The sequence below is a fragment of the Phallusia mammillata genome, chromosome 3 (genome assembly GCF_965637545.1).
Source record: "Phallusia mammillata chromosome 3, kaPhaMamm4.hap1.1, whole genome shotgun sequence".
In the NCBI taxonomy this organism is placed as follows: Eukaryota; Metazoa; Chordata; class Ascidiacea; order Phlebobranchia; family Ascidiidae; genus Phallusia; species Phallusia mammillata.
The window spans coordinates 8943856-8967970 of record NC_137254.1 but is presented as its reverse complement, the minus strand read 5'-3'; the positions used below and the strand labels follow the sequence as shown (position 1 = coordinate 8967970).

General features: G+C 35.0%; 1 protein-coding gene across 1 annotated transcript; it reads right to left on the bottom strand.

The window, feature by feature from the left end:
* Positions 1 to 9153: 9153 nt before the first annotated feature.
* Positions 9154 to 23360, bottom strand: LOC145217888 (sodium-dependent proline transporter-like). Its single transcript, XM_080085266.1, has 15 exons — positions 22952 to 23360; positions 19274 to 19436; positions 18548 to 18679; positions 18284 to 18447; positions 17595 to 17761; positions 16831 to 16969; positions 15787 to 15921; positions 15000 to 15103; positions 14258 to 14382; positions 13997 to 14109; positions 13446 to 13577; positions 12655 to 12754; positions 11783 to 11898; positions 11144 to 11326; positions 9154 to 10265 (listed from the first exon to the last, which is right to left on the bottom strand). The coding sequence occupies exons 1-15, from the start codon at positions 22967 to 22969 to the stop codon at positions 10116 to 10118; spliced, it is 1941 nt and encodes a 646-aa protein (XP_079941392.1). The 5' UTR covers positions 22970 to 23360; the 3' UTR covers positions 9154 to 10115.
* Between the last annotated feature and the right edge of the window lie 755 nt (positions 23361 to 24115).

The window sequence follows — 24115 nt, the reverse complement described above, 5'->3', positions numbered from 1 at the left end:
ACAATAACCCACACAGATTTATTGCGACTGATTCAGAAAATCTAGAATACTGTTTTTTAATGTGCATTTGGGACACTAAAAAAAGAAAAAAATATTAACAAAACCCAACTTCCGAAATACTTACGTTGCAAATGCTTATTATTGCGTTGTACAAGGTTTTCACAATGGTTGATGCTATGATCATTTTTTATTCACCTTGAAGCGATTTTGAATTACATTACTTTGGCTGTTTTTGTGTAACGTGTTTACAGCTCGGTGATCGGGTTAAGATAAAGCTAAGAAAAAGACAACTGAAGCAAACACAAAGAGGTGAATGGGATGAATTAATGACTAAGGTATGGCAAAAAAATCTTAACAACATAAACGTTATATTTTTTCAGAATTCTATACGACCACAGAATGTTGTAAAGTGTTAACATAATTTAGACAGAAACGATTTATATAATTTCATATCAATTTTAATAAGCATAAGCATATTTTAGGACATCGGAAAGATTGGCACAGTGATCCATATTCTAATCGATGGAGCAAACGAACCGATCGTATATTTTCCAGAGTCTGGACGCAGGTTTGGTAACATTTATTTATGTTTTTAAATGTACTTATAGATACGATGGTAACAAAATGCTAAACCACAAAACTTTATGCTGTCACCTTTAGCCATTTTTGAGTTAACGGGTGAAGATTATCAAAAAAATTACTATAAAAAACGTAAACTGTGCAACACGCCCCGTGATAGTAACGATGCAACTGCAGGACGTTCAAAATCGTTTCACCATTGTAGCCTTACTATTTTGCCCTCTATACTGTCCCAACGTTGTGCAGCTATTGTTTTAGTGCACCAGTGATGCTAGGTCTTTCTTTCGAGAAAAGTAATCAGTTCTAGCCAACAGATATACATTTCTCGGTCATTTGGTTACTCTTAAAATTGTTTATTCTTCTTCGTTTGAACGAACACTTAATTAGTTAAACCCTTTAAATTCAGTTCAGTTTGAGCGAGTTTTTAATCTTTTGCAGGTGGCTTTTGCATCCATCAGCCTTGTCCAATGTTTCAGGGGAATTTGCATCCGATGGTTCAGACGAGGTCAAAGACTTTAAGGTTAGGTTATATTTTATACGTATATATAAACTTAAGCTCGTATTCTTATTCTAACCTTTATAAGTGTAACGCGCCTGTTTCAAGAACATACACTGTTGCCGTGCTAAATATGGTTTAAAACAGGGGTGGGCAACCTGCGGCCCGCGGGGCAGAGACGCTTAGATTTCAAAAGTACTGGTAAACGAATCCAATTATTACATATTTTTGAGCTGATTAATGCGTCTGGTGCTAGTTTTCTGCGACCTGGCAAAATGTGGCTAAAATCAAATGCGAGTTATACTTGCAATTTAGCATATTTGGTAAGCAAGAAAGGAAAATCACTTTGTTTTATACACAGGTGCGGCCCGCGATCCAACTTTGACATTTGTAATTGGCCCCACAGTAACAAAGGTTGCCCACCCCTGGTTTAAAACGTCCAAAGCATTTTTTTTCTACAACACGACTATCGAGCTATACAATGCAGGGTTGTCAAAATTATGTCTTTCATTTTGCATTATATGCCTTGTTTGTTTTTATTTCAGTATTTTCAGCAATTTTGTAACTGTTTGGTAACGCATTGAATTGGTAAACACCATTTTAAAGTTTTTATTTTAAATATCCTCGTTTATGCCAAACTTTTGTCTTTTTTTTTCGTATTACCTTTGTAAAAACCAAAAATATTGATTTTAATAAGGGTTCCCCCTTTATGGTAGTTAGGGAATAAAAATTCCAAATTATGTGGAAGCGCATAATAATTGCTTAACTAGGTTAACTAATCGATAGAATCTAAGCCGGCCGTACTATCATTTTGGATACAAATTAGGAGAATTTTATTTTAAAGATCGGTGATCACGTTGGTCTTGGTTTTGGCCCAGCTGTCGTCAAACAGATTCAAGATTCAAAGTCCACTCCTTGGCAACATATTATTCTGGTAAAAATATGTTTTAAATTTAAAGTGTCTGATACAGTAGGGTTGTATACGAGCTTGTATGAAGGCTTTAGTGGTCGCGATTTTACCTCTGGCAGTATAGACTTTAGCTTACATATTTAAAACTACTGTTATATTTTATGTCACGTAACTTAACAGAACACAAACGAGTTTTAAGTAAAGATTGTTTCACTTTTAACATTGAAAAATACCAAAAAAGGCTTGCAGCTATGATTGTATATAGCAACAACTACAACATCTATAATAATTACCACGATATTTGCACTATAAGTCCCGTAAAATTTATCTAATACGCATTACAAACTGGTATGGTCCATACAGTTTCAGGATTTTCTGGGAAAAATCCTTTCCTTTGATGCAAATGGGGACGCTTATGTCAGCGTTGGTGACAGAATGAGGTAAGGAGTTATGAAAGCGTTAATTCCTGTTATTTTATAAATAAAGACCTAAATTTAAAAAGACATGCGCACACAAAACAACTCAATCTGACAAAGTTACGATAGATGGCATGGTACTCCAACAACTTCCCCAAAGTGCACCCACCTGACTATTTAAAAGCACTCGCTACATAACTCTTATTATACCACGGTATAGCTGTCGTGGGCTCAGCCATAACCCATCAATCGTGTCCCACTTTTTTGCCCTAAGCCATGTTCAAACGTTGCGCAGCTATGTTCTGCAGATTGTTTTAGTAAAACTGTGTTGCTACGTTTTTTTAGCGAGTAAATAATAATAAACGGATTCGTTACCAATATAGTGCAATCCGCAGAAACGGTATTCAACTACACACAAAAAAAAGTAATCGCATTTTTTAGTCTGCAGATAAACCCGGCAATCTTAAAGCGACGACAATCCGAGTCTTCACAAAAAGCAGATTTGGAAAGACCTTTAAACATATTGCCCACTGAGGTAGCATTTGTTCGAACATTTTTTGCCTTCAATATTGTCAGGCTTTGCTTAACAAAGGCGTTATATCGACAAGTTAGTAAACTTTCCTGGATGCTTTAACATTATTAATTAAAAGGATCTGTTTTCTATAATTCTTTTTTGTCTATCTTGCGTAACTGGGACCTAAACTCGACCACTTAGTTATTGTTTCTGAATTGTGGATGGTCCAACAAAAACATTTAAAAAAGGTCCTGCTTATAGTATTAATAACTTTTTATTGTTGTTTAATTGTTGAAACTTTTAAATAAAAATCCACTGTCTTAAAATTAGTATACTAGTATGAATAACAACACAGCGATGAAATAAAATCGCAAAATATATATTACATTCTTTTTTTGCCAACTAATTCAATCATTTTTTTTTCAATAAATAGATGCAGAAAAAATATCCCTTGCACTGCGATGTTCAAATAAAAGTGACATTAAGGAATTTGTAAAGCAACCTTTTTGGAAGTACCAACTCACCGAGGTAAAAAGAAAAAAATGTAATATTTTGTGGCAATAGGACAAGCACAATAAGATGCAATGTATATATTTTTTTTGAAACTTATGTTTTCAGGTTCCTACAGGTTTAATTACCCGATTCAAAGCAAAAATCAATGTCCAAAGGTTTAACTGGAATATGTTACTGCTTTTTAGATATTGGGTGCAAGAGGTAAAGTCTCTCATCATGGAATGTTTGATGAAGTTGCAATTACAATCAAAGAACAAACGTAACTGAATTATTTCGTCGTTAGCTGTATAGATATAGGGAATGTTGCATTTTTAACGCCGGCCAAAGACAAAAATACAAAAAAAGATAACAAATATACATATGTGTTTAGATGGATTTTACCGTACATGATGATAGGAAAGAAGAAAAGAATTAAACCAGATTCTCCACCGCCCTATGTAAACAAAGAGTATCCATTTGCTGTAAGTACTTACATATTTTATCTATATATCTATATTTACTATTCACCATTTGTTTTAAGCATTTAGCAACTCTGGAAACCTTATAATAAATCTGTGATTCGTCCCGTGATAGTAACATGAAACTGCAGGACGTTCAACATCTTTATACAATTGTTCCCATAATGTCCCAACGTTGTGCAGCTACTTTAAACTTGTTTTAGTGCAACTGATTTCTTGTCTTTTAACAGAAAAACTCATTCAAGCCAACACATATACATTTTTTCGACAGGTCGGGGAACTGGTAATGCTTAGGATGGCTTATGCTCCTTCGTTTGAAAGGACGCTTGATGAGCTGTGTCTGCCAAGAAGTTTTGAAAGGGTACATGTTAGGTTAAGGTCCAAAGGTCAATTTTTAGTTAAGGTCAAAAGGTCAATTTTAAGTTAAGATCAAAGGGTAACTTTCAAGTTAAGGTCAAAAGGTCAATTTAACGATTTGCCCATGTATCCCGGGGATGATTAACTAATTAAAGCGTTTTATTGCTGAATATATGTAGTTTTGTGAAGACCGGTCTGCGATAAAATTTCACTTACAAAAACGGTCCGTATAGTGCTAAAAGGGTTATTGTCCCTGCTCTAATATACAGCATGGGTCACTGACGATTTTTCTTTATGTAATACTATAACCGAGAAAGGAGGTCCATCAGAAAGTAGGTCATCTTTTAGAACGTTATTTTGACATTCAGTTTTAAAATTTGGGAAATATCATTCAATTTCAAGGAAATTAATCAATAAATAAACATCACTTTGCAACGTGCACGAAACACTTTAATCACTTCTGTCGTAATATAAGGTTTTATTTTGAATTATGATTTGGTGCAACACTGCCTACATTTAATAATCAAATTAAATTGTTTGTATATACATGGTGTTGATGATCACTATTTTAGGCTTCAAGTAAAAGTTTATGATCTGAGAGCATCTACAGATCAAAAACTTTCCCAAACTTTGTTCAAGGCTGCTGAAACCCGATACGAAAAACTCAAGGTAACACGTTTATGTTTTTTGACTTCAAAACTTTTTGACACTTTACTTTTTAAGGTTGGTGACGATGTCCAGTTAAATTTTGGGCCGACCACTCTGGATTTTATGCCAGCCATTCAAATATTAAATGAATTCAATGTTCCATGGAGTTTGCAGAGGGTTAGAAATTCTTTGTTGACATTTGTTTTTTTTAATAAAATAGCAAACCTTTTTGCTATTTTTATTTGTTGTTGTTTGTTGTAACCTCTTGGTAGTTATTGCAAAAAATAAAAAATAAAAAAATATTCGATTAATGCATTTTCAGATTATTATATCGCCAGCCAAGCTTATAGCCTTCGATGACGACAATGATTTAGCTTTGCTAAAATACGATGACGAAAGAAGCTATTGGATTGACCCAGCGTTCATTACAGTTCTAGATGAAACAACCTATGTCCAAAACCTTATGGTAACGTTTGTCAACTGGTTTGCTTTGGCTTTAATGCTGAGTCGTTGAACGAAATTCTGTCACATAGAGTCACATTCTAGTTTTGAGCTTAAAAGGCAGATGCCTTTTCGGTATGCAAAAATATACTAAACGAATATGGTAACTTGTTTTTACTGTTGGCACCTGAGTCACTGTTTCGATTTGTTGTTTTTCGGTTAAGTAACATTATTTTGACAATTGCTTTGTCTCATGTTTTAAATGATGTGAAAACCAATAAACTACTTTACAGAAACAAATAAACTCGCTGACAACATCTGACAAGACAGCGCCAGATAAGAGCAAAGCCACTTCAATAACCAACATTACTGAAGCAATGGATTTTGTGGAGCAAGTGAAAAATGTTCTACACTCACTCAAAAGTGAGTTACATATATTTCCAATCATACATTTTGTTATTGCACTAGTGCACCCAACCAACTGTCTAAAATCCTTCTTATGAAATATTTGCACGACATTAGTCAATATAAGTAAAAGTCTAGGCGATAACATTAAGATTTACATTAGATATGTTTTCATATCGGATCTACTTGTTTCAAACTTTGGGTACCTAATATATGTTAAAAACAAAAACAGTATTTTTTTTATTAAAATGTCAGTTCATATGTTTTTCAGTTGGGTTTACAAAACCGGAGTTATACACCGGTCATTTGTTGATAGCAAACATTGCAATTCAAGTCAAAAATGGGGACAATACTGTCAAGGAAATATGCAGTAAGTAGATGCATTTGAACGATGTGCATGAAATAATTGAAAATCGAAACCTACATTTTAACATTGCTGTAGTGGCTTTCAAAATTTCCTTTATCTATTTCATCAACTGTAGCTTAAGAACTACCAGTATTATTCTAATATACTAACTTGTCATAAGGTATTTTAACCATTTAATTTCTATTCACTTTCAGCCAAAATAGAAAGTACAGTCGGCAGCAAAGTTAACCAGGAAGAATCACAACTTTCGTTTACAAACCTAAAATGCTCTGCTGCTGTAAGTACACATGAGTTAGCGATTATTTTATCTTAAGAATTTACGCTACATTTTAAAAGAATTGTTTTGCACTTTCGTTTGGTTTGCAAATGATATTTTTTTGCGTCTTTTTTGTTTTCTTTTTCTTAGCATCATCAATTTTTTTTTCCTTTTTCGAATTGTTATTTTGTATTTTTGGCCTTTTTTAAGATTTTTAGGCTACTATGTTCTCTACTCAATTTGAATTTACACGACGTTTTTTTTTAATTTGTAACTTCTTTTCATCATATTTAAGATAATAAGTTTTATTGTTGGATTTCAAATAAGTTATAATCTGTTGTTTACCTTTATTTTTTATACTTAAATTTTGATATATTCCATTCTGTGTTTACTATGCTTATGTTTTGTCTCGAAGGCAATTGTTGCAACCCGAAGGTATGTTCAAAATTAAACACACAACACTGTTTACTTGCAAAATGTTTGTATTGGTGTCATATAATTATCGTTATAAGTTTTAGCAATATTGTCAAGAAATTGTTGTGCATTTTATTACGAACTTTTTTTCAGATACGATTAATACTTGTGGAGGCAGAATCAGGCGACGATCGCCCAAACGATGTTAATCAGGCAAGTGGTGACATTGTCTCGGCGGAGCTGCAAGAATCACTTGCTTCGTCGACAATCGACGGTAACAATTTAGTAAAAAGAGGATGTTTCAATTATAGCGTTGTTTTTAATTGCAAACATGAAAGCAACTCCATGTGAACTACAAATACGTTTACAAGTTGAACTTCTTTTCCACTACAATCATCATAACTTATATTTGCATGGCAATTATTATTGATGAATAAAAAATATCATTGAATAAACAACAAGTGTATGTCATACCAAACAAACAACACAGAAATACCTTGTTTAGGCCGAAATCGAATATTTGGTAAAAATGGAAGAAAAAATCGGCCAAATTAGGCTGAAGCAAATAGATACTTTCTAGTTGATGTTTTTTGACCGAAACTTTGGTGCAGCACTAGTTTGTACGTATATATGGTTTGTTCTAAAAGCAAAAAATAACATGATACTTTTGTTCATTAAAGTATTTAAAAATAATTTTTGCAAGAACACTTCGTGGAAAATTCTTTATTTTTTTCTTCTTTGTGAATAATTGAACAAAATAAATGCACAATTTTATCCATGCAAATGCCTCTTCAGAACCAAGCGACGAAATTGAACAACGACAAGAAATCCTTGATCTTCCGGTTGACGAAACTACTGAACAAGTACCACCGGTAGATGACGCACTTCACCAAAAGGATGTAAGCATGGAATTGGGAACGCAAGAACCTGACATGAAAGAGATTTTGCAAAGTCTCAAGGAATTGTGTAGAAATGTACGGCAAAGTTTTAATTTTAACTTTCAAGGCGGAGATTTTAGCAATTGCCAGTTTGGGGGCACCACTTAGGAAAAAATGTACTTAGGCATTGGTTGTAAATATTTAAAGATATATTTCTCCGGTAGTGACCGCGTAGATAAAAAAATTGCTATTATGAAGTCAAACTTATTATTCTTGATTAAGACGTGTGTGAATGACTGTGACTTGTTTGTAGTCATTTCGATTAGTACATAATTCATTGATTGTTGTTAGTTTTTTCAGTTTTTTGTAGTTGTACTGCTTATAGAAAAATGACTTTGGTTAGTTTAATGGTATCGTGAATAAAAACCCTAAATTAAAAAATATTTTGTTTTTCAAAAACAGGTAATGTAGTACTTTTTAAGAATTAGCGGTTATGTTTTCACATGTGGACAATTAAATCTAACACCTATAAGAAAAAAACTTAAAATAAGTTATTTGAAAACGTTTAAATGTATTAGGAAAGTATCTGTCATCTCTGTAAGCACTTGATGTTTGCCTGATACTCTACGCCTTGTTTTTTAAACTACCTTTAAATGCTTAATTTTTAACTATTGTCTTTGAACGACAATGCTCATTGAGAATCTAAAACCTCAATTTTAGACGACCAACATAGTCTGATGTGTTAAGAGTAAGGCCGTATGCACAAAATATTTCAAAACTGGCGGAAATGTACCCAAGTTAAAAATCCATGTGATAAACATTTCACAAAACAACAATCACATATGAATACAGTCGCAAGACTGAGTGGAAGTACGATACTGAATTGAACTACTGTATATGAAAGACAAGTCCATAATACACCCTTTTACTATGAACTTTTTCTACATGGCTACGATACATTAGAGAAAAAAATTGCTGTGTGGCATATACCAATCTTGAATATGAAATATAGCCTGTTAAAAAATAGCAGGGACAAATAACCTAATTTGGGTTCACGTTTTGGAAAAGTTGCCAATCGTCTTTGTTAACTGTCTGCAATTTGCTGCATATTTCGGTTTCGAAATGGTTTTCTAATTTCTTTCTAGAACCATTTAAGAAATATCTACCTCAAATTTAAATTTCTGTACATCACAGTTCTCAATATGTGGTACGCGCACCATCAGCGGTACGTCGGAGCTTATAAAGTGGTACTAGAGTAGCTTTCTGCTATAGGTAATTCAAGTCGGATCATGAAATGCAACTTACCTGACTCAAATGAATAACCCTAGGTTTAGGCTAACTCGTATTTTATTATTCGTTTGGAATTGCTAACCTTGCTGGTTTGGGCAAAATACTGTCATAGTCAAGGAGAATAAGTCTATCTCTTGTTCTGCCCTTTACAACTAGGTTTAGGTGGTACCCATAGCAGTATAAAATGTCATCACATGGTAATCTACCAATATAAGGTTGTGAAACACTTTTACTTTTTATTCTCTAAAACAGTTCAACCTTGGTTCAAGGCTTGTGAAAAAAAATTGCTACAGTTGGTAATTTTTCACACTTTCTCTTCCTAACAAATTGTAAACAGATCCGTACGTTTCATTCTTAACCCATTAACTGTAGGGTGTATCAATGCACATTGAGACATGTCTTTTTGAAAACGACAATAGAAAACGTATAAGGTATGACCCTCACTAAAAATATATGAAATGTCAATTACAGCACCAACTGTTTCACAACATAACCTACATTACCTTACGAAACCCGGAGGTGCGTTAATTACACAATAAAGCAATGCACAGTTTTTGTCAAAATAAGTTTTTTTATTGGTTAGTAATAGGATCGTCATGAAATCGATAAAAAGCAACCTTTTTAAAAATGCATTGAAATTACAATTGCTTACGAATTAAAACAGAACAGTTTGCTTTGTATAAACCAGCACGTTATTAAAGGCATAACACATAAACTTTAATGTACTTGTTTACATTGCTTCATTACGATTACGCCAATAGTAGTAACATAATTGTATCAGCACATTTAAAATGTTTAAAATCGGTAGGTAAAATTGTTTTTATCGTTAACATTTTTGTTAAAATTGTGTAAAATACTGTTTCTTTTATTGAATGTTAATAAAATGTGTTAACTGTCGTAAATTTGCCTAATTGTTGTTAAAAATGAGAAAACACGTTTTTATTTTGTGGTATCATTAACGTATTCTCTGGGCGTTCTTAGGACAAAAAAGGCAGAACATTTTTACATTAAAATCAATACAACAATTTCAACAAACGCACAAAATATAAAAACTGGCATTTTTTGGCTGTATGTTGTGATACTCTAACATTTTAAGGCACAACCTATTTTGTAGTCCAAAATTGGTGAAACAAAATTATGTAAAACGACTAACGCTAAACCCGCAGTTTTTGTTCAGCTTTTTTCAGGATAAGCATCAGCCAAGTTGTCTTCAACTGGTTGTTGATACACGCTAAGTGGGGTCTGGCGGGCCGTGGACCCAGTTTGGGAATCATAGGGTACAGATAGATCTTGAGGGCCCCATTTAGGACTGGGTAGGAACAACTGTAAAAAATAGTTTTGTTTAAGCAGAATGTTGGAGCTGTTTGTGGCATTGTGCTTGTTTTTGTGCAATTATGTCCTCTTTTGGGGAAATAAACTTAATTTAATTTGCCTCAATTAAAAATGGCAACCAAATCCCATTTGGGATTTTGGTTTAATATCAAACAACTACTGTTTGCTAAGTATATTAAAAAAATACCCAAATTTTGTTTTGATAAAAACTCATTGCAATACCTCATTAAATATAAAAAAAACTCATTAAATATAGTTTTACAAAAAGCAGAAACGGAACTAGTTATTAATATCACCGTAAAAAAATATTTGGGTATTAGAGATTTTTGAAACAAACGTAACAAGTTTAGGTCAACGCACACACACAAAAACAGTTATCGCTTTTACCACAAGAAATTACTGGCAAGTCCAGGAATTTTTATCCAAACAAGAAAAAATACAAAAAAACTTAAATGGCAAGCATTTTAAGTACCAAAAGCGTTTTATATTTTGACAAAGCCAATTGTCATAATCAGTAAGGAATACAAGCTAAGGCAATAAATGTAAAAAAGAAAATGCCAAGTGTTTCCGTTGAGGAACGATTCAATTACAATGTGACCATGTTTGTATGTCTTTCAATGACTGTTGGTTTTGTTTTTTCTTATGTAACATAACATACATACGAATGACAACAAAAGGTCTAAAATGTCTGCTACCAAAAATAAAGTATTGTGTCTTAGAATACTGGCCACACTAGCCAATATTGCCAATGTCTGGTTACCAACAGCACTGATGAGACATTATAAGACAAAACAGTGTGCATTGTCTGCAGCTTAGTATAACTGTATTGGCCTAATGCTTTCATATCGATATAGTAACAGTTTACTTACCTCCCAAAGCGACTCTCTTCTGTACAAGGCCACAGCGGCCCTGTAAAACATGTACAGTGGCACAACTACAACGCAAGTAGCGCTCATACATAAACCAAGGTTGTCGGCCCACGCTGGGTAAACATCTTTCGGACCCGGGTAAGCCATTGGGGCGTGTTGTATTGCAGAGTAGATGACAACGAACTAAAAATAAGAAAAACTTTAGTTAGACATACCATTGTTTTTGAAAAGGGGCCAAAAAGCCGACCGAAAGACTAAATGTGACCAAGTGGACTTGCCCGAATTAAGCCAGATTTGGGAACTTACGCTTTAATAACTATCGCTTCGTAATTTCTACCAAAACTTGGTACATTAATGTGTGTACATTAATGTGTTTCTAATAATGAAACGGTCTTCAAAGCGTACAGCCAACATAGGCTGGAAAAAACGAGTTATCAATGGGATTTAAACCCGCGAAAGTAGCCAAACTTATCGGCGCTTTAACAATAACTATCAAAAGAGCTCCATATATTAAGTAGGATTGTTTACCAAAAACACTAAAACCACCACCCTTTTCCAATTAGCTAATAAAATAAATGTTCAGATATACTGCTTTGGTGTTAGGGTTTATTAAAATGAACAACGTTAATTGCAACTTACCATAATCAATGCAGGAGTTATGATCAACCAGTTGATTCTGAAATACCAGTTTGGTTGAAAGCCAATCATCAGCTTGATGTCGCTAACGAGCCGCCATTTGTAAGTGAAAAAGTAACCTGTGAAAATGTTGAATGCCAGACTTTAAAACGGCCTTGGCTGTGAATTGTCATATTGAGGTATAGAAAAAAGCACCTTAAAAAGCGTTTTATGAAGCTTTATGTTGATCAAATACTGACACAGTTTATGTACGGTGTAAAAGCTAAGACTAAAACCACCATCCTTACGATTACAATGCATGTGCATTAACCACTTTAAAATTAAAAGCCTGGTTGAGATTGGAACCATCAACGATTGCAAGGAGGTTGCACTAACTGTTAAATAATCTTAAAGGCCGACCAGAGATCAGAACCAACAATCTTACGATTGCAAAGCGGTTGCATTAACTATTAAGGCATCTTAGAGGCCGAGCTGGGATTAGAACCATCAACATTACCATTGCAAGGCAGTTGCACTAACTTTCGGGACATCTTACAAGTCAAGCTGGGATTAGAATCACTATCTTATGGCTTCAAGTTGGTTGCATTAACTGTTTAAGACATCTTTTTTTTGCATTACCTGTTAAGGCATCTTAGAGGCCGAGCTGGGTTTATTACCACCAACCTTATGATTGTAAGGCAGTTGCAATAACCATACAATTGCAAGGCGATTTCATTAATCAAAGAGCTATTCCTAAGACCGAGCTGGGAGTACACCGGCAATGTTACAATTTCAAGGCGGGTTCACGAACCACTGAGCCATTTTGAATTGTAATTTCGAGGTCACTGCCCCCACCAATCAATCACTTAGAAAATAAATATTTAAGATATACATACCATATCCCCAATTTGCAACAATGCATAAAATGAATGAGAGGAGCAAGAGTCCATAGAACGCAGAGTAATTGTTGTAAAGTTGAAACCAGAACATCCCACCCTGAAACAAAAACAACAACTTAAATATCCATCTTTAAGTTGTTTTAATAGTTTCAACAATGCAGAACTTATTTGGCCCTTTTAAGTTATCAATATACCAGAAAGACTAAGATAAATGGAGCTAAATCAAGCAAGTTTCAAGTTCTCATCATCTTAAGTCAAGCCATTAGTGACTCAAGTCTGAGTTTAGATCACCAAGTGTCCTAGCCTTCGGTCTAGTCCTTGAAATCGAGTGGAACCCAGGCAGCGGTTCCTAATCTGGGCCAGTTAGCCCAAAATGACAAGTAGGCTTTATTGATAACCAGTAACAAATAACAGCAAAAGCCTTTTGTTCCAATTGCAAACGATTGAAAATATATGCATTCGATTACCTGATTTAATTGACTATTTCCCACAAACTTATTGACGTAATGACTTCAGGCGTTTTACCATCAAAATTTGTTATTTGTGAACAAGAGGTAACAGGTTTAGAGTGTTATTTTACGGGGACCACACATTATGAAAGGCTGACAAGCACTAGTCAAAGGCTTAGGACAGATCGCTAGTTGTCCAAACCTCGAGCTTTATTGCCTAAAAGCCTTTATCAAGCTCTATTGCCTAAATTAAAAACATGGCTTGTTAACACTATGTGTTATAAAAACCTTTTTGCGCGCCTTTTGTCTTGCTAGAAAAACAACTTTGAAAACTCTCACCTCGGTCACTAGCAAAATCCCGAGTAAAAAGCTCACAAGACAGATTGATGCTGTTACAAGCGTTTTCTTGGGACGAAGCAGCTTTGGAAATTCGTCTAAGAAGCCGGTGATCAGGGTTTCAACCATTGCAAACTGCAAAATAAAACAACATAGTTTGCTTAAATAAACAACATAGTTTGCGTAAGTGAGTGTGTGTGTGTGTGAATAGTGTGCGAGATAGTGTTCGTGTGTGTGTGTACCTGTTTGCGTTGTAGTCATATGTGCGTAGATTGGTTTGTATTTCTGCATCTGTAACATTCTTTTGGAGGTGTGCTTTCTGTGATTTATAGTATGTCTCTTTTGCCTGCAAATATGTGTGTTTTGTTTGTTTGTTTTCTGTATGCCTATTATATCTTGGTGATCTATATATAAATCCGTTCTCTACTTGTGTTTAAGTGCGTGTGTGTTACTTGTTTCAAAACTTTCAAAACTGCCTTTTTTGTTTGTTCATTTATGTATGTGTGACTATGTTAGCAGCTAAACTTTTATTTGTTTTGGTGTTGGAATCTCACCTGGCTATCCAAACCAAGAGTAAGGAGCATAAAAAAGAAGAGAATAGACCAAAGTTGTGGAACTGGAAGCAAAGAAACCGCTTCAGGATAAACAATGAAGGCCAATCCAGGACCTAAAAAAATATTTTTTCAATCTTTTTATGCTGTACACCAAATGCTTACATACTTTTACAACTAATTCTAAGATCAGTTACAGTCACACATAACATGACAAACTTCAACGCAAATTACGTCACTGTATTTGCGATTACGTCACTGTACCTTGAGCGGCGACGTCCTTGACCTGAAGTTTGAGTTTGAAAGCCATGTGACCAATCACAGAAAATATCACGAATCCTGCGAAAATGCTCGTTGCGCAGTTGCCAATAGCAACGATCAGAGTGTCTCTGTAAAATGAGTGACAAGGCACTTGAATATCTTATGTACAGTTAGTTGGTTGTTTAGATTTCTGAAAGTTATTAGAATTTGATTGTTTTTGACAATATTGGTCAGTGCAGTCTCCTTTATTTACACGATTAGTGATTTTATCTCATGATTTTATCTTATTTTACACGATAGTGATTTTATCTTATGATGGACAAGAAACTCAAACAGCATTGTTCTAACCCAGTAGAACCGTATAAGCTTGAGAAGGTTATATAATTTTGATTAGAATCTATAATTATTATAGATATCACAAAAAATCACCAAAAACATTGTACAAAATAAGATACTAACTTAATAGCACTGACGCCTGATTTTGCGCATATAAGTTAGTAACTGCAGGAGTAATCATATGTGATATAGTGTTATTGATGGCCTCAAGTTCCATTGAGTTAAATATACGTTTGTTTATTATTAAGTAATGATTGTGTAGTATATTTTTCATTTATGTCAATCAAACACGTGTATATTTATTTTATTTGAATAAGAAACAGACAAGTATACAATTTCAAGTTGTACATTTGTTGCCACAATATTATTTTAATTACGTTTCTTTTTTAAACCACGAATTAGCATCTACCTGTACAAATTGTTGTCGAATTTGTTGTAAGAAGCAAAAGTGAGCAGACCGCCAAAGGAAATCCCAAGTGAGTAGAAGATTTGTGTCGCAGCATCTTTCCAGACCTAGTTGTTACAAAAATACACAAACACCAATTAGTTTGTAAAGTGCATGTGACTAAAAATTTAGCAAGTGGTGACATTTCAACCTGATATTGAAAATTATCACGCTTAAAAACGGTAGTTTAATAGGTTAAGCATGTAGTAATCAAAAATACTTCGGCAATGTATGTTTTTCCTGGTAATTTTAAACAAAAAATATATATTATCCAGTAGAATAGTAAACTGTAGCTACAAAATATGACCAATTCAAGCGTAGTTTTTCCAATATTTAGAAGCACAAAAGTCTATATTCTACGCCAGCACGCCTGCCAAGGTTGGCACGCGAGGTGGTTTTTCATGGCACGTCAACCGATTTGCGTGTTTATATTGAGGTAACAATTTAACCTGTTGCATTGCTTGTTTTCAGTTTTTATCATTTTATTGTCTAAAAATTCAACCTTACATGTACAAAACACTCTGCTTTCTCTTCATTATTAATTAATATTTGCTGGCTTGAACCATTATTTTTTAGAAAAACCTTGGCATGCGAGATCATTAACACATGGAAATGTAAATTGGCACGCGTCGCCTAAAAGGTTGCCGAACCCTGTTCCACGCATTATGGTAATACATACATCGGCCTATCATTAGTTTGTTCTTTGAGAGTAGTTTGGAGATTCTGTTCTCATTTATACATACTGACTAACCTTAGCAGTTTGCAGCTTGTGCCATTTCGGTCTGACATAGAACAAAATTCCGTCAAGAGCGCCTTCTAGCGTACAACCTCTTATCAGGAGAATAATCAGGATAATGTAGGGAAAAGTTGCAGTGAAATACACGACCTGTATAAAGAGATAAAGACTATTAATATTCCGGGTTTTACAAAGTGAAAGTACATTTTTGTAAACTCTACACAAGATCCGTGGTTCTCAAACTTTTTCATTATTTTTTCAAACCTGTCCCTTTGCTACTATATGGAGGGGTCGCGGTCCTTTAGCTGAAATGTGAATTTTAGCAAAACGAAAGTTGATTGCAGAATTTTAGCTAGTTATGCAAAATTACGCATAACAATGATACAAAAACAGCTTGGGTCATCACAGACATGACAAAAACATTACGATTTTGCGCGAACAATTGCTTTTTTGTTAGTTGTCACGGAGTAAAGGCTATTGTTTAGCAATGCAGACAGTCGGAGACAAGATTATAGAAGTACTTCAACCTCTTCGCGGTCTCCGCAAAATTGCTTCACGGGCCCCTAAAGGACCGCGGACCCCAGTTTGAGAACCGCTGCACTAGATTATGCTTTACAGTGTTTTTTTAACACTTAATTAAAAATGAAACTGATGCGAATGTTGCAAAGCTTGCAAAAGATTGTGCTTACTGCATCACCCGTGTTAACTTTAACTTTGTCATTTAAATGGATTTAAAATATATTTGTTGTTTCATTGATTTCTGACTTAATATTATGCATAACTGATTTAGTCCACGTTTCAACTTGCATGAACATGCACTCCTGGTGTTCACTTTAAATCGGTTTCTATTTCAAGTAGTGTATGTGTGTTCTAAGATTATGTTTATGATTTTATTTGAATAAGGCAATAAAATAGGATTGATACTTTGTTTTCACATTCCTTGTTTATTTCGAAATATATCTAAACTTGGGTTATCTGGGGAAAAAATTCCATGGTTTCACAATCTTTGACATTTTAAGACATTTTAATAAACCTAACGCTATACTGTTAATGTGTTACCTTTCCTGATGATTTGACTCCTTTGATAAGACACAGGAACACAAGAATCCAGGCAAGTAGCAGACACAGGCATAAATCCCACAAAACAATTCCTGGGTCTTCAATCCCTGTGCTTTTGTTGATGCGAAGAACCCGATTACTGGAACAATTATAATATTAGATTATTTGTTGTAGCTGTTTTTTTTTTCTATTACCTAACGTTTTGTTTAACTGCACAAAGCTGGTAAAAAAATGTATGTCAAGCTTGTAAAGTTGTGCCAGGTATAGATATGTGGTTGACTGCACAAAGTTATTCGGAAACCAATTGTATTTAACTTTAGGGTACAAGTCGTATATGTTACAACTGCTGAATTTGAATGCACAAAGCTTGTTAAAAATAACGCTTTCAGCGTCCAAAGTCATGCATGTAACAAGCGCAGTAGTTGATTGAATGAAGTTCGTTAGGAAACCCGCTTCAGGCGTTAAAAGTTGTGCATGAAACAAGCGCTATAGTTGACAGCACGAAGCTCGTTAGGAAACCCAATTCAGGCGTTACAAGTTGTGCATGAAACAAGCGCTATAGTTGACAGCACGAAGCTCGTTAAGAAACCCGCTTTAGACGTTTAAAAATTGTGCACGAAACAATGCTCGTTAGGAAACCAGCTTAAAGTTTTGTAAACAGTACATGCAACGAGTCCCACGTTAAAAAAGTTTAAAAAGCCTCTTGAACCTAATACGAGATGGGATTTGAACCGACATCTTTTGGTATTAAACTACATACTTACTTCCAGTATTCTTCACTGGGACTTATTCGCTTGGTCTGATTGAGGACTGTTGCGTTTGTAGAATTGCTAATGTCGACAGCTGCCGTTGGGTCCACGGTTGTTGTTACGGCTGTCGTTGTCATGGGAACCGTGGTTGTGTCGTTGGCAAAGTTGGTTGTCATGGTACCCTGAAATTTGATTTATTTTTAATCAACAAAATATTTTTCGGTTTCAAAAAAGTCGAATTCGATTAGTTACTGTATTAGGAACACTATATGTTGTTGCAGTGAAATTAAATGTTACTTTTCAAATCTAATATTTCAGAGTTATGTGGTCTCACTTTGGACTAACACTGACCCCAACCAAAGCATGTGATGTCATAAACGATATGATGACGTCATATATGTATCAAACAATTCGAATACATCTGATGGGTCAGTTGTGCTTATAATACTTTTTGTCAATTAAGTTTCAAACATTCGTTTTTTTATGTCGACTTTTATGTTTTACATTTTTAGCTTGAAGGTAAACTAAAAAAGAACATAAAACTGCCTCGTTATTTTATAAAAAATGCGAGACATTATGTTTGGTTTACTATTATTGTTTGCAATAAATGTGTTTCTGTACTCACATTCTTATGTCAGTTTCATTATTATATTGATTTTTTTATATATTTGTTTGAACAAGTTGATTACGTCACAACCACTTACATTGATGACGTCACAAGTACGTGAATTCCACCACTCGCCACAAGCAATTGTCCAAGGCAACACAGATTGGAAAGAAGCGAACAAGTAGAATAGAGCGTATGCAATTATGACGTTGTAATAGACGACAACGAAAAATGAAACGAACATCATTCCGATTCCAATACCTACAATAGCAGTAATTCACAGTTTGTTACAACTGTTTGTTACATAGTTGGTGAATTTGAAAACAAAAATTAAAATAGAGAAGTTTAACAAAACGCTCACCTTTGAACATTGGACTTGCTCTCCAACACGTGATGGCGCCAAAACCCGAAAATTGGCCCAATGTCAACTCGATCATAAAAAGTGGAATCCCACAAAATGTCAACATGATTAGGTAGGGGATAAGAAAAGAACCTGATAATAATATATTGCTGACTAAAATGTTTTCTTTTATAAATTGAGTTTGAAACAGTTGACTTCTGTAAATTTGAGTAAAAAAATCAAGTTTATTGCAGTTAGTTTTTCGACACATCAAGTGCCAAACTTTGACACTTTTTTTTAAATTTTCTGAAAAAGAAAATTGTTTTTACGTTTTCTCCGGAGTTAAATTGACCGAATAACTTGTAATGTTTAGATATTTGGGGTTTATCGTTACTTTTATTTCAATAAAACTTTTTAACATACAATTAATAACTACAAAAAATTAAAATTAACAATTGTCAATTGAATTACAAACCAAAAACCTAAAACTCTGAATTGACTTAATAGAAAAAAAAATAGTTTTACTTGTGTACGCTAGGAAATGTTTTCAATAAAGTAATGCCTTTTAATCTGATTTCAAGTACCGACTTGAATATAAAACACGTGTTTTGAATTTAAACAAAAAAAGCCGAACAACAAACTACCAATAGCAACAAAATGTAAAATTATAACTCAAGTAAGTTTTTCACCATGGACTTAATCGTGACGTCACGTGATAGTGACGTAATCAAAACATTGACGCCATACCTCCACCATTGTCGTAAGCAAGATAAGGAAATCTCCAAACATTCCCAAGACCGACACAATATCCTATGCAAGAGAGCAGAAACTCCGCTTTGCTTCCCCACTGTCCTCTCTTCTTACGGTCTTCGGCTTCCTCCTGTTGCTCCGTGGAGGACATACTCCTTTTCTGGAGAATAAGCAGATTTTGAAATAGGTTTTGTTGCGACAAAACAGTACAGTGACTTAGAGACCAGAGTAAAGTCGGTGTTTGGATTTGCGTACGAATCCAACCAAATTGATCAGTTAAGATGAATACATTCAACTCTGAGGTTACTATGCAAACCAGCAATCACGGCATAATTACTCATTGTAAATCTTCGTAATCAAGACCTATTAAAGGCGTTGTACCGAATGAGCCGGTCTCCCAAGCATTCCCATATGGCAAGGTACAAGCTAGAAAAATCTTGCCTACGGTGAGATTCGAACCCACTCGAACCCGACAGGAGTCTTTCTGGGACCCGCTTCTACCAACAGGCTGAGTGGCGAACCCGAAAGTCGAATCACCAGAATTGCCTGCCTTGTATACTGCACATGCCAGCTTCGTAGCATGAGTGGAAGACCGCCTTGATTCGGTATAACGCTTTCAATGGCCTGGCGTGCTATGAACACCGAATCGAGCCAGTGTCTCAAGGATTCCGACTCCCGAAAAGACTCCTGTCGTGGGTTCGAATCCCACCGCAGGCCATATTTTTGTCCTGTGTGCATTGTCATATTGGAGTGCATGGGAGACCGGCTTCATTCGGTATGACGTGTTTAAAAAGCATGGTGTACTAAGATTTGGTAATAGATTTGATAGATCATAGTACGCCAGGCCTTTCGAACGAGTAAAATGCCCTACCATCGCCTATGCTGGCATGTCATATGAGGCCGGCAACAGTGCGTGATTTGCCTTTACGGAGCCTGTGCAGCTCTGTAGGGAGAGCGCCAGTCCCGGAAATGCTCCTGCCTTGGGTTCGAATCCCATCGCAGGCCAGAACTTTCTGACATACGCATTTTATGGGGAATGGGAATGCTAGGCGACCGGCTGATGCAGTTTACCCCTTTAATATTTAACGCGTTTAAGTGTTGGTTTGTTCCGCTTGGTGAAAGAACACATAGCGGCACAATTGCACTGAAACAATCACCAAGCCGGAAGTAGCTGCGCAACGTCTAAACGTTATGGAGCGCATAAAATAGTGTACAGCACATTTGGTAGATCATGACTAAACGCGCTGTAGCTACACCGTGTCAGTACGGATTTGGTGACGATAGCTAACCAAAGAGCGAGTTTGGCGACTTGATGTCTTAGGAAAACGTTGGTGGGACCAATAAAGGGGACCCTGGAATCTAACCACCGTACTATGAAGCAAAAAATTTAATTTGACTAAAGTATTTTTTCAGCAAGTAATGACGACTTCACTCAAGTTGCTGTTGAAAAAAGTTGACTTCGTTTCAATGACATTTTGCAAATTACAAAACTAGCTTCCATATAATTTCTCGTTTGACACAAATAAAAGTTATTATTCAAACTCATACTTTGTGGACGACTTCGCTCAGGTTTAATAACTTAATTCCAAACGAACAATTACCTACATTTACGTTTGATTTACATTTAAATGTTTTATGTAGGGTAATTACACTAAAATATATGAATTCATTTAAACCAGTACTGTGCAAAGGTATTTAGTATTTTAACATTCCACTGTTCCTAAACGGGTTAGGCTTCGCTTACATGATAATTTGATAATTGACAAAGGGTCATATTAACCAACCTTGGTGTTTTACATTATTTCTTACTACCTATAACTAATGGTTAAACTGTCTTAACATTTTTTTCGGTTATAAAACAACCGGTCTTGCCTTGACGGGTAAATCTTTTCCAATAACTTTATCTTAATCGCATCTGCATATATATGTCAAAATAAGACAGATGGTTTTATTTCGACGTACCAATTCGGCCCGTGGGTTTGATTACTATCTTGACATTTAAATATATGCAAAAAGTCATGTAGGGAGAAAATTGAAACGATTTTATATCTAAAACGGTTTTGAATATTTTCGTGTTGTGTTCCCAAATAAGTTTTATATTATGTTTCTGAAACTTTATAAAGCATTTTTCTAACGCCCTATACTAGATATGTTGATTTCAAAATCCCTTCCTAAGAGAATATCGCTAAAACGGTTTATGTTCAACAATACAACATTTCATGTAAGATGTGAATAATTGCTAAATTAACAGTCCAAAGCGATAATGACAGTTAATTTTGTCAAATAATGGCAAGGTTAAATTTCTCTGATGCCCAATGGCAATGTTTTGCTGCCCATAATGTAGGAAGCCACTATTTTAGATCAAGTCTTTCGGGTTCATTCAAATTAGAGCAAAATATTTTATTTCAGTCAGAGTTATTTCAGTCGTATTCGGTGCATGACTAATTTTCACCACTGGTGATTTAAACAATTTGCCAGGGGGGACAAGAAGGCCAATAGCAGGTCAACGTATTACATTCAAAACGCCGTTAAATTGCCCTCGGGGTATTAATGCAGGGATAAAAACGTGTCATTGTTTGTTTTTACTTTTTGATCCCTTGTTTAAATCGACGTGGACAACACGTTTTATAGGTGTTACATTATAAACTCGGGGATTAACGACATAATAACGTGTTTCGTATTCAAATATGGTTTTATTTTTTGAAGACTTAAGCGTTTAGCGCTTGTTACATGCACCGCTTTGAAGATTTTAGGCGCTTTTTTGAAGAACTTTTCACAGTCAACCATAGCGCTTGTTACATGTACGACATTGAACGACTTAAGCGTTTATTTTAAAGCTGGTGTGTTATTACCTAAGATGAACATACACTTTATTATTATTTGGATCAGCCCTGAAGCGGTAATGCAGAAAAGCGATCATGGCATACTATATTTGATATTACCTAGTTTACTTTATTTTATTTCATACATATTTTAAACTTCGGAAATGTTGCTTGTATTTTTCAAATCATATCTCAAATTTGTATACGATGTTATACGTTAGGTTATTCAAACGATGCGAAACAACCACGCAAATATGATTTCAAATATCAGTTAAAAAAGTAAAGTTACGTTTGAACATTGTTACTTAACTCAAACTGATCACATCATGTAAATAAGTTGCGTATTTTTGAAACGGTATGAAATAACTTAGCTCAAAAAAATTACAAATTCAAATCGGAGTTAAATTGTAATTTTATTGCTTTTCAACACATTACGTTTAGTTCGCCAACTAGTCAAATAGGTAAATGTCAAGGTTAGCCGCAAAATCCTAAAAACGCGCTTTAACTTAACAATTAATATAAGTATGCAGCAATATCGAGAAGCGCTTAAAATATAATTCTCTTAAATGACAAACCGGCAATTAATCAAAAGGAAAGTTTAAAATAATGCCTGTAAACAACCCTATATTCATAACAAAGTTAAGTACAAACTTTACTATTAAAAGAGCAAATGATTTTTAGGTTCTGAAACTTATCGAAAAAAAACTTACGAAAACTTGTACAAATTATAACCCAACTGCATTATTTTTACCTTTTCAACAGAAGCGTATATTAGAAGTCAAAATATAGTTTTTTATTACAAACGTATTCAGCCTTTCTAACTTAAATAAAATAAAATATGTCATAAACTCACCTTTACACCCATGTCCATGTTCAATCAGCTCAATCCTTCTCTACAGTACCTGTTTACATGTAAAGCAGCTGCACCTAAATGCACACGTAAAGAGACTTGTCATTTAAATATAGTCTTACAGTCAAACCGGTTTCTTGTGCGTCAAGCAGCAATTACGTAACAGTCTACGTCATGCGTTAAAATCATTCATGTTTTTCTCTGCCTTGGGTTTTTTGACGTTTCCCCATTCTAAAAATATTTTACTGAAAGACCCGCTTTGGGCGTTAAATGTTGCTCACGTAAATTTGGGCCGGTAAAGTGTAATTGTAACCACAAAAATAGCCCAAGGGTAAAAATAAAGAACTGACTTTTGCTCCAAAAGTCACACAAAACCTGCAATTTTGGTTGGTATTTGATTTTGCGTGCCAAGACACGATTAAATCTAAACGAAAATTTGCAAAATGTCAACTAAAATTTCCTTCGGAAAGAACACATTTAAACTTTTATTCGATTGACCGACTTTTATCCCCTTGCAGAGGGTTTCCCAACGAGCTTCGTGCTGTCAACCATCGCACTTGTTGCTTGCAAGACTTACACGCTTAAAGAGGGTTTTCTAGCGAGCTTCGTGCAGTCAACCATCGCACTTGTTACTTTCATGACTTTGCTCACTTAAACCGGGTTTGCTAACGAGTTTAGTACAATCAACGATAGCGCTTGTTACATGCACCGCTTTGAAGATTTTAGGCGCTTTTTTGAAGAACTTTTCACAGTCAACCATAGCGCTTGTTACATGTACGACATTGAACGATAAATGCGGTTTCCTAGGGGAGCTTCCTCCAGTCACCCATGGCGTTTGTTACATTCACGACTTTACACGCTTACAGAAGGTTTTCTTACGAGCTTTGTGCAACTAACAATAGCGCTTGTTACGTGTACGACTTCAAACATTTTAGACATTTTCTTAAAGAACTTCTTACAGTCAACCATAGCGCTTGTTACATGTACGACCTTTAACGCTCAAAGCGGATTTCCTAACGAGCTTCGTGAAGCCAACAACGGTTGCTACATGTGCGACTATACGTTAACGGAGGGGTTTTCTAGCATGTTTCGTGCACTAAGCTATTGGACTTTTACATATAAAACTTTGGGAATTTTGGGCCTCCATAAACGAGCTCGGTGCAACTA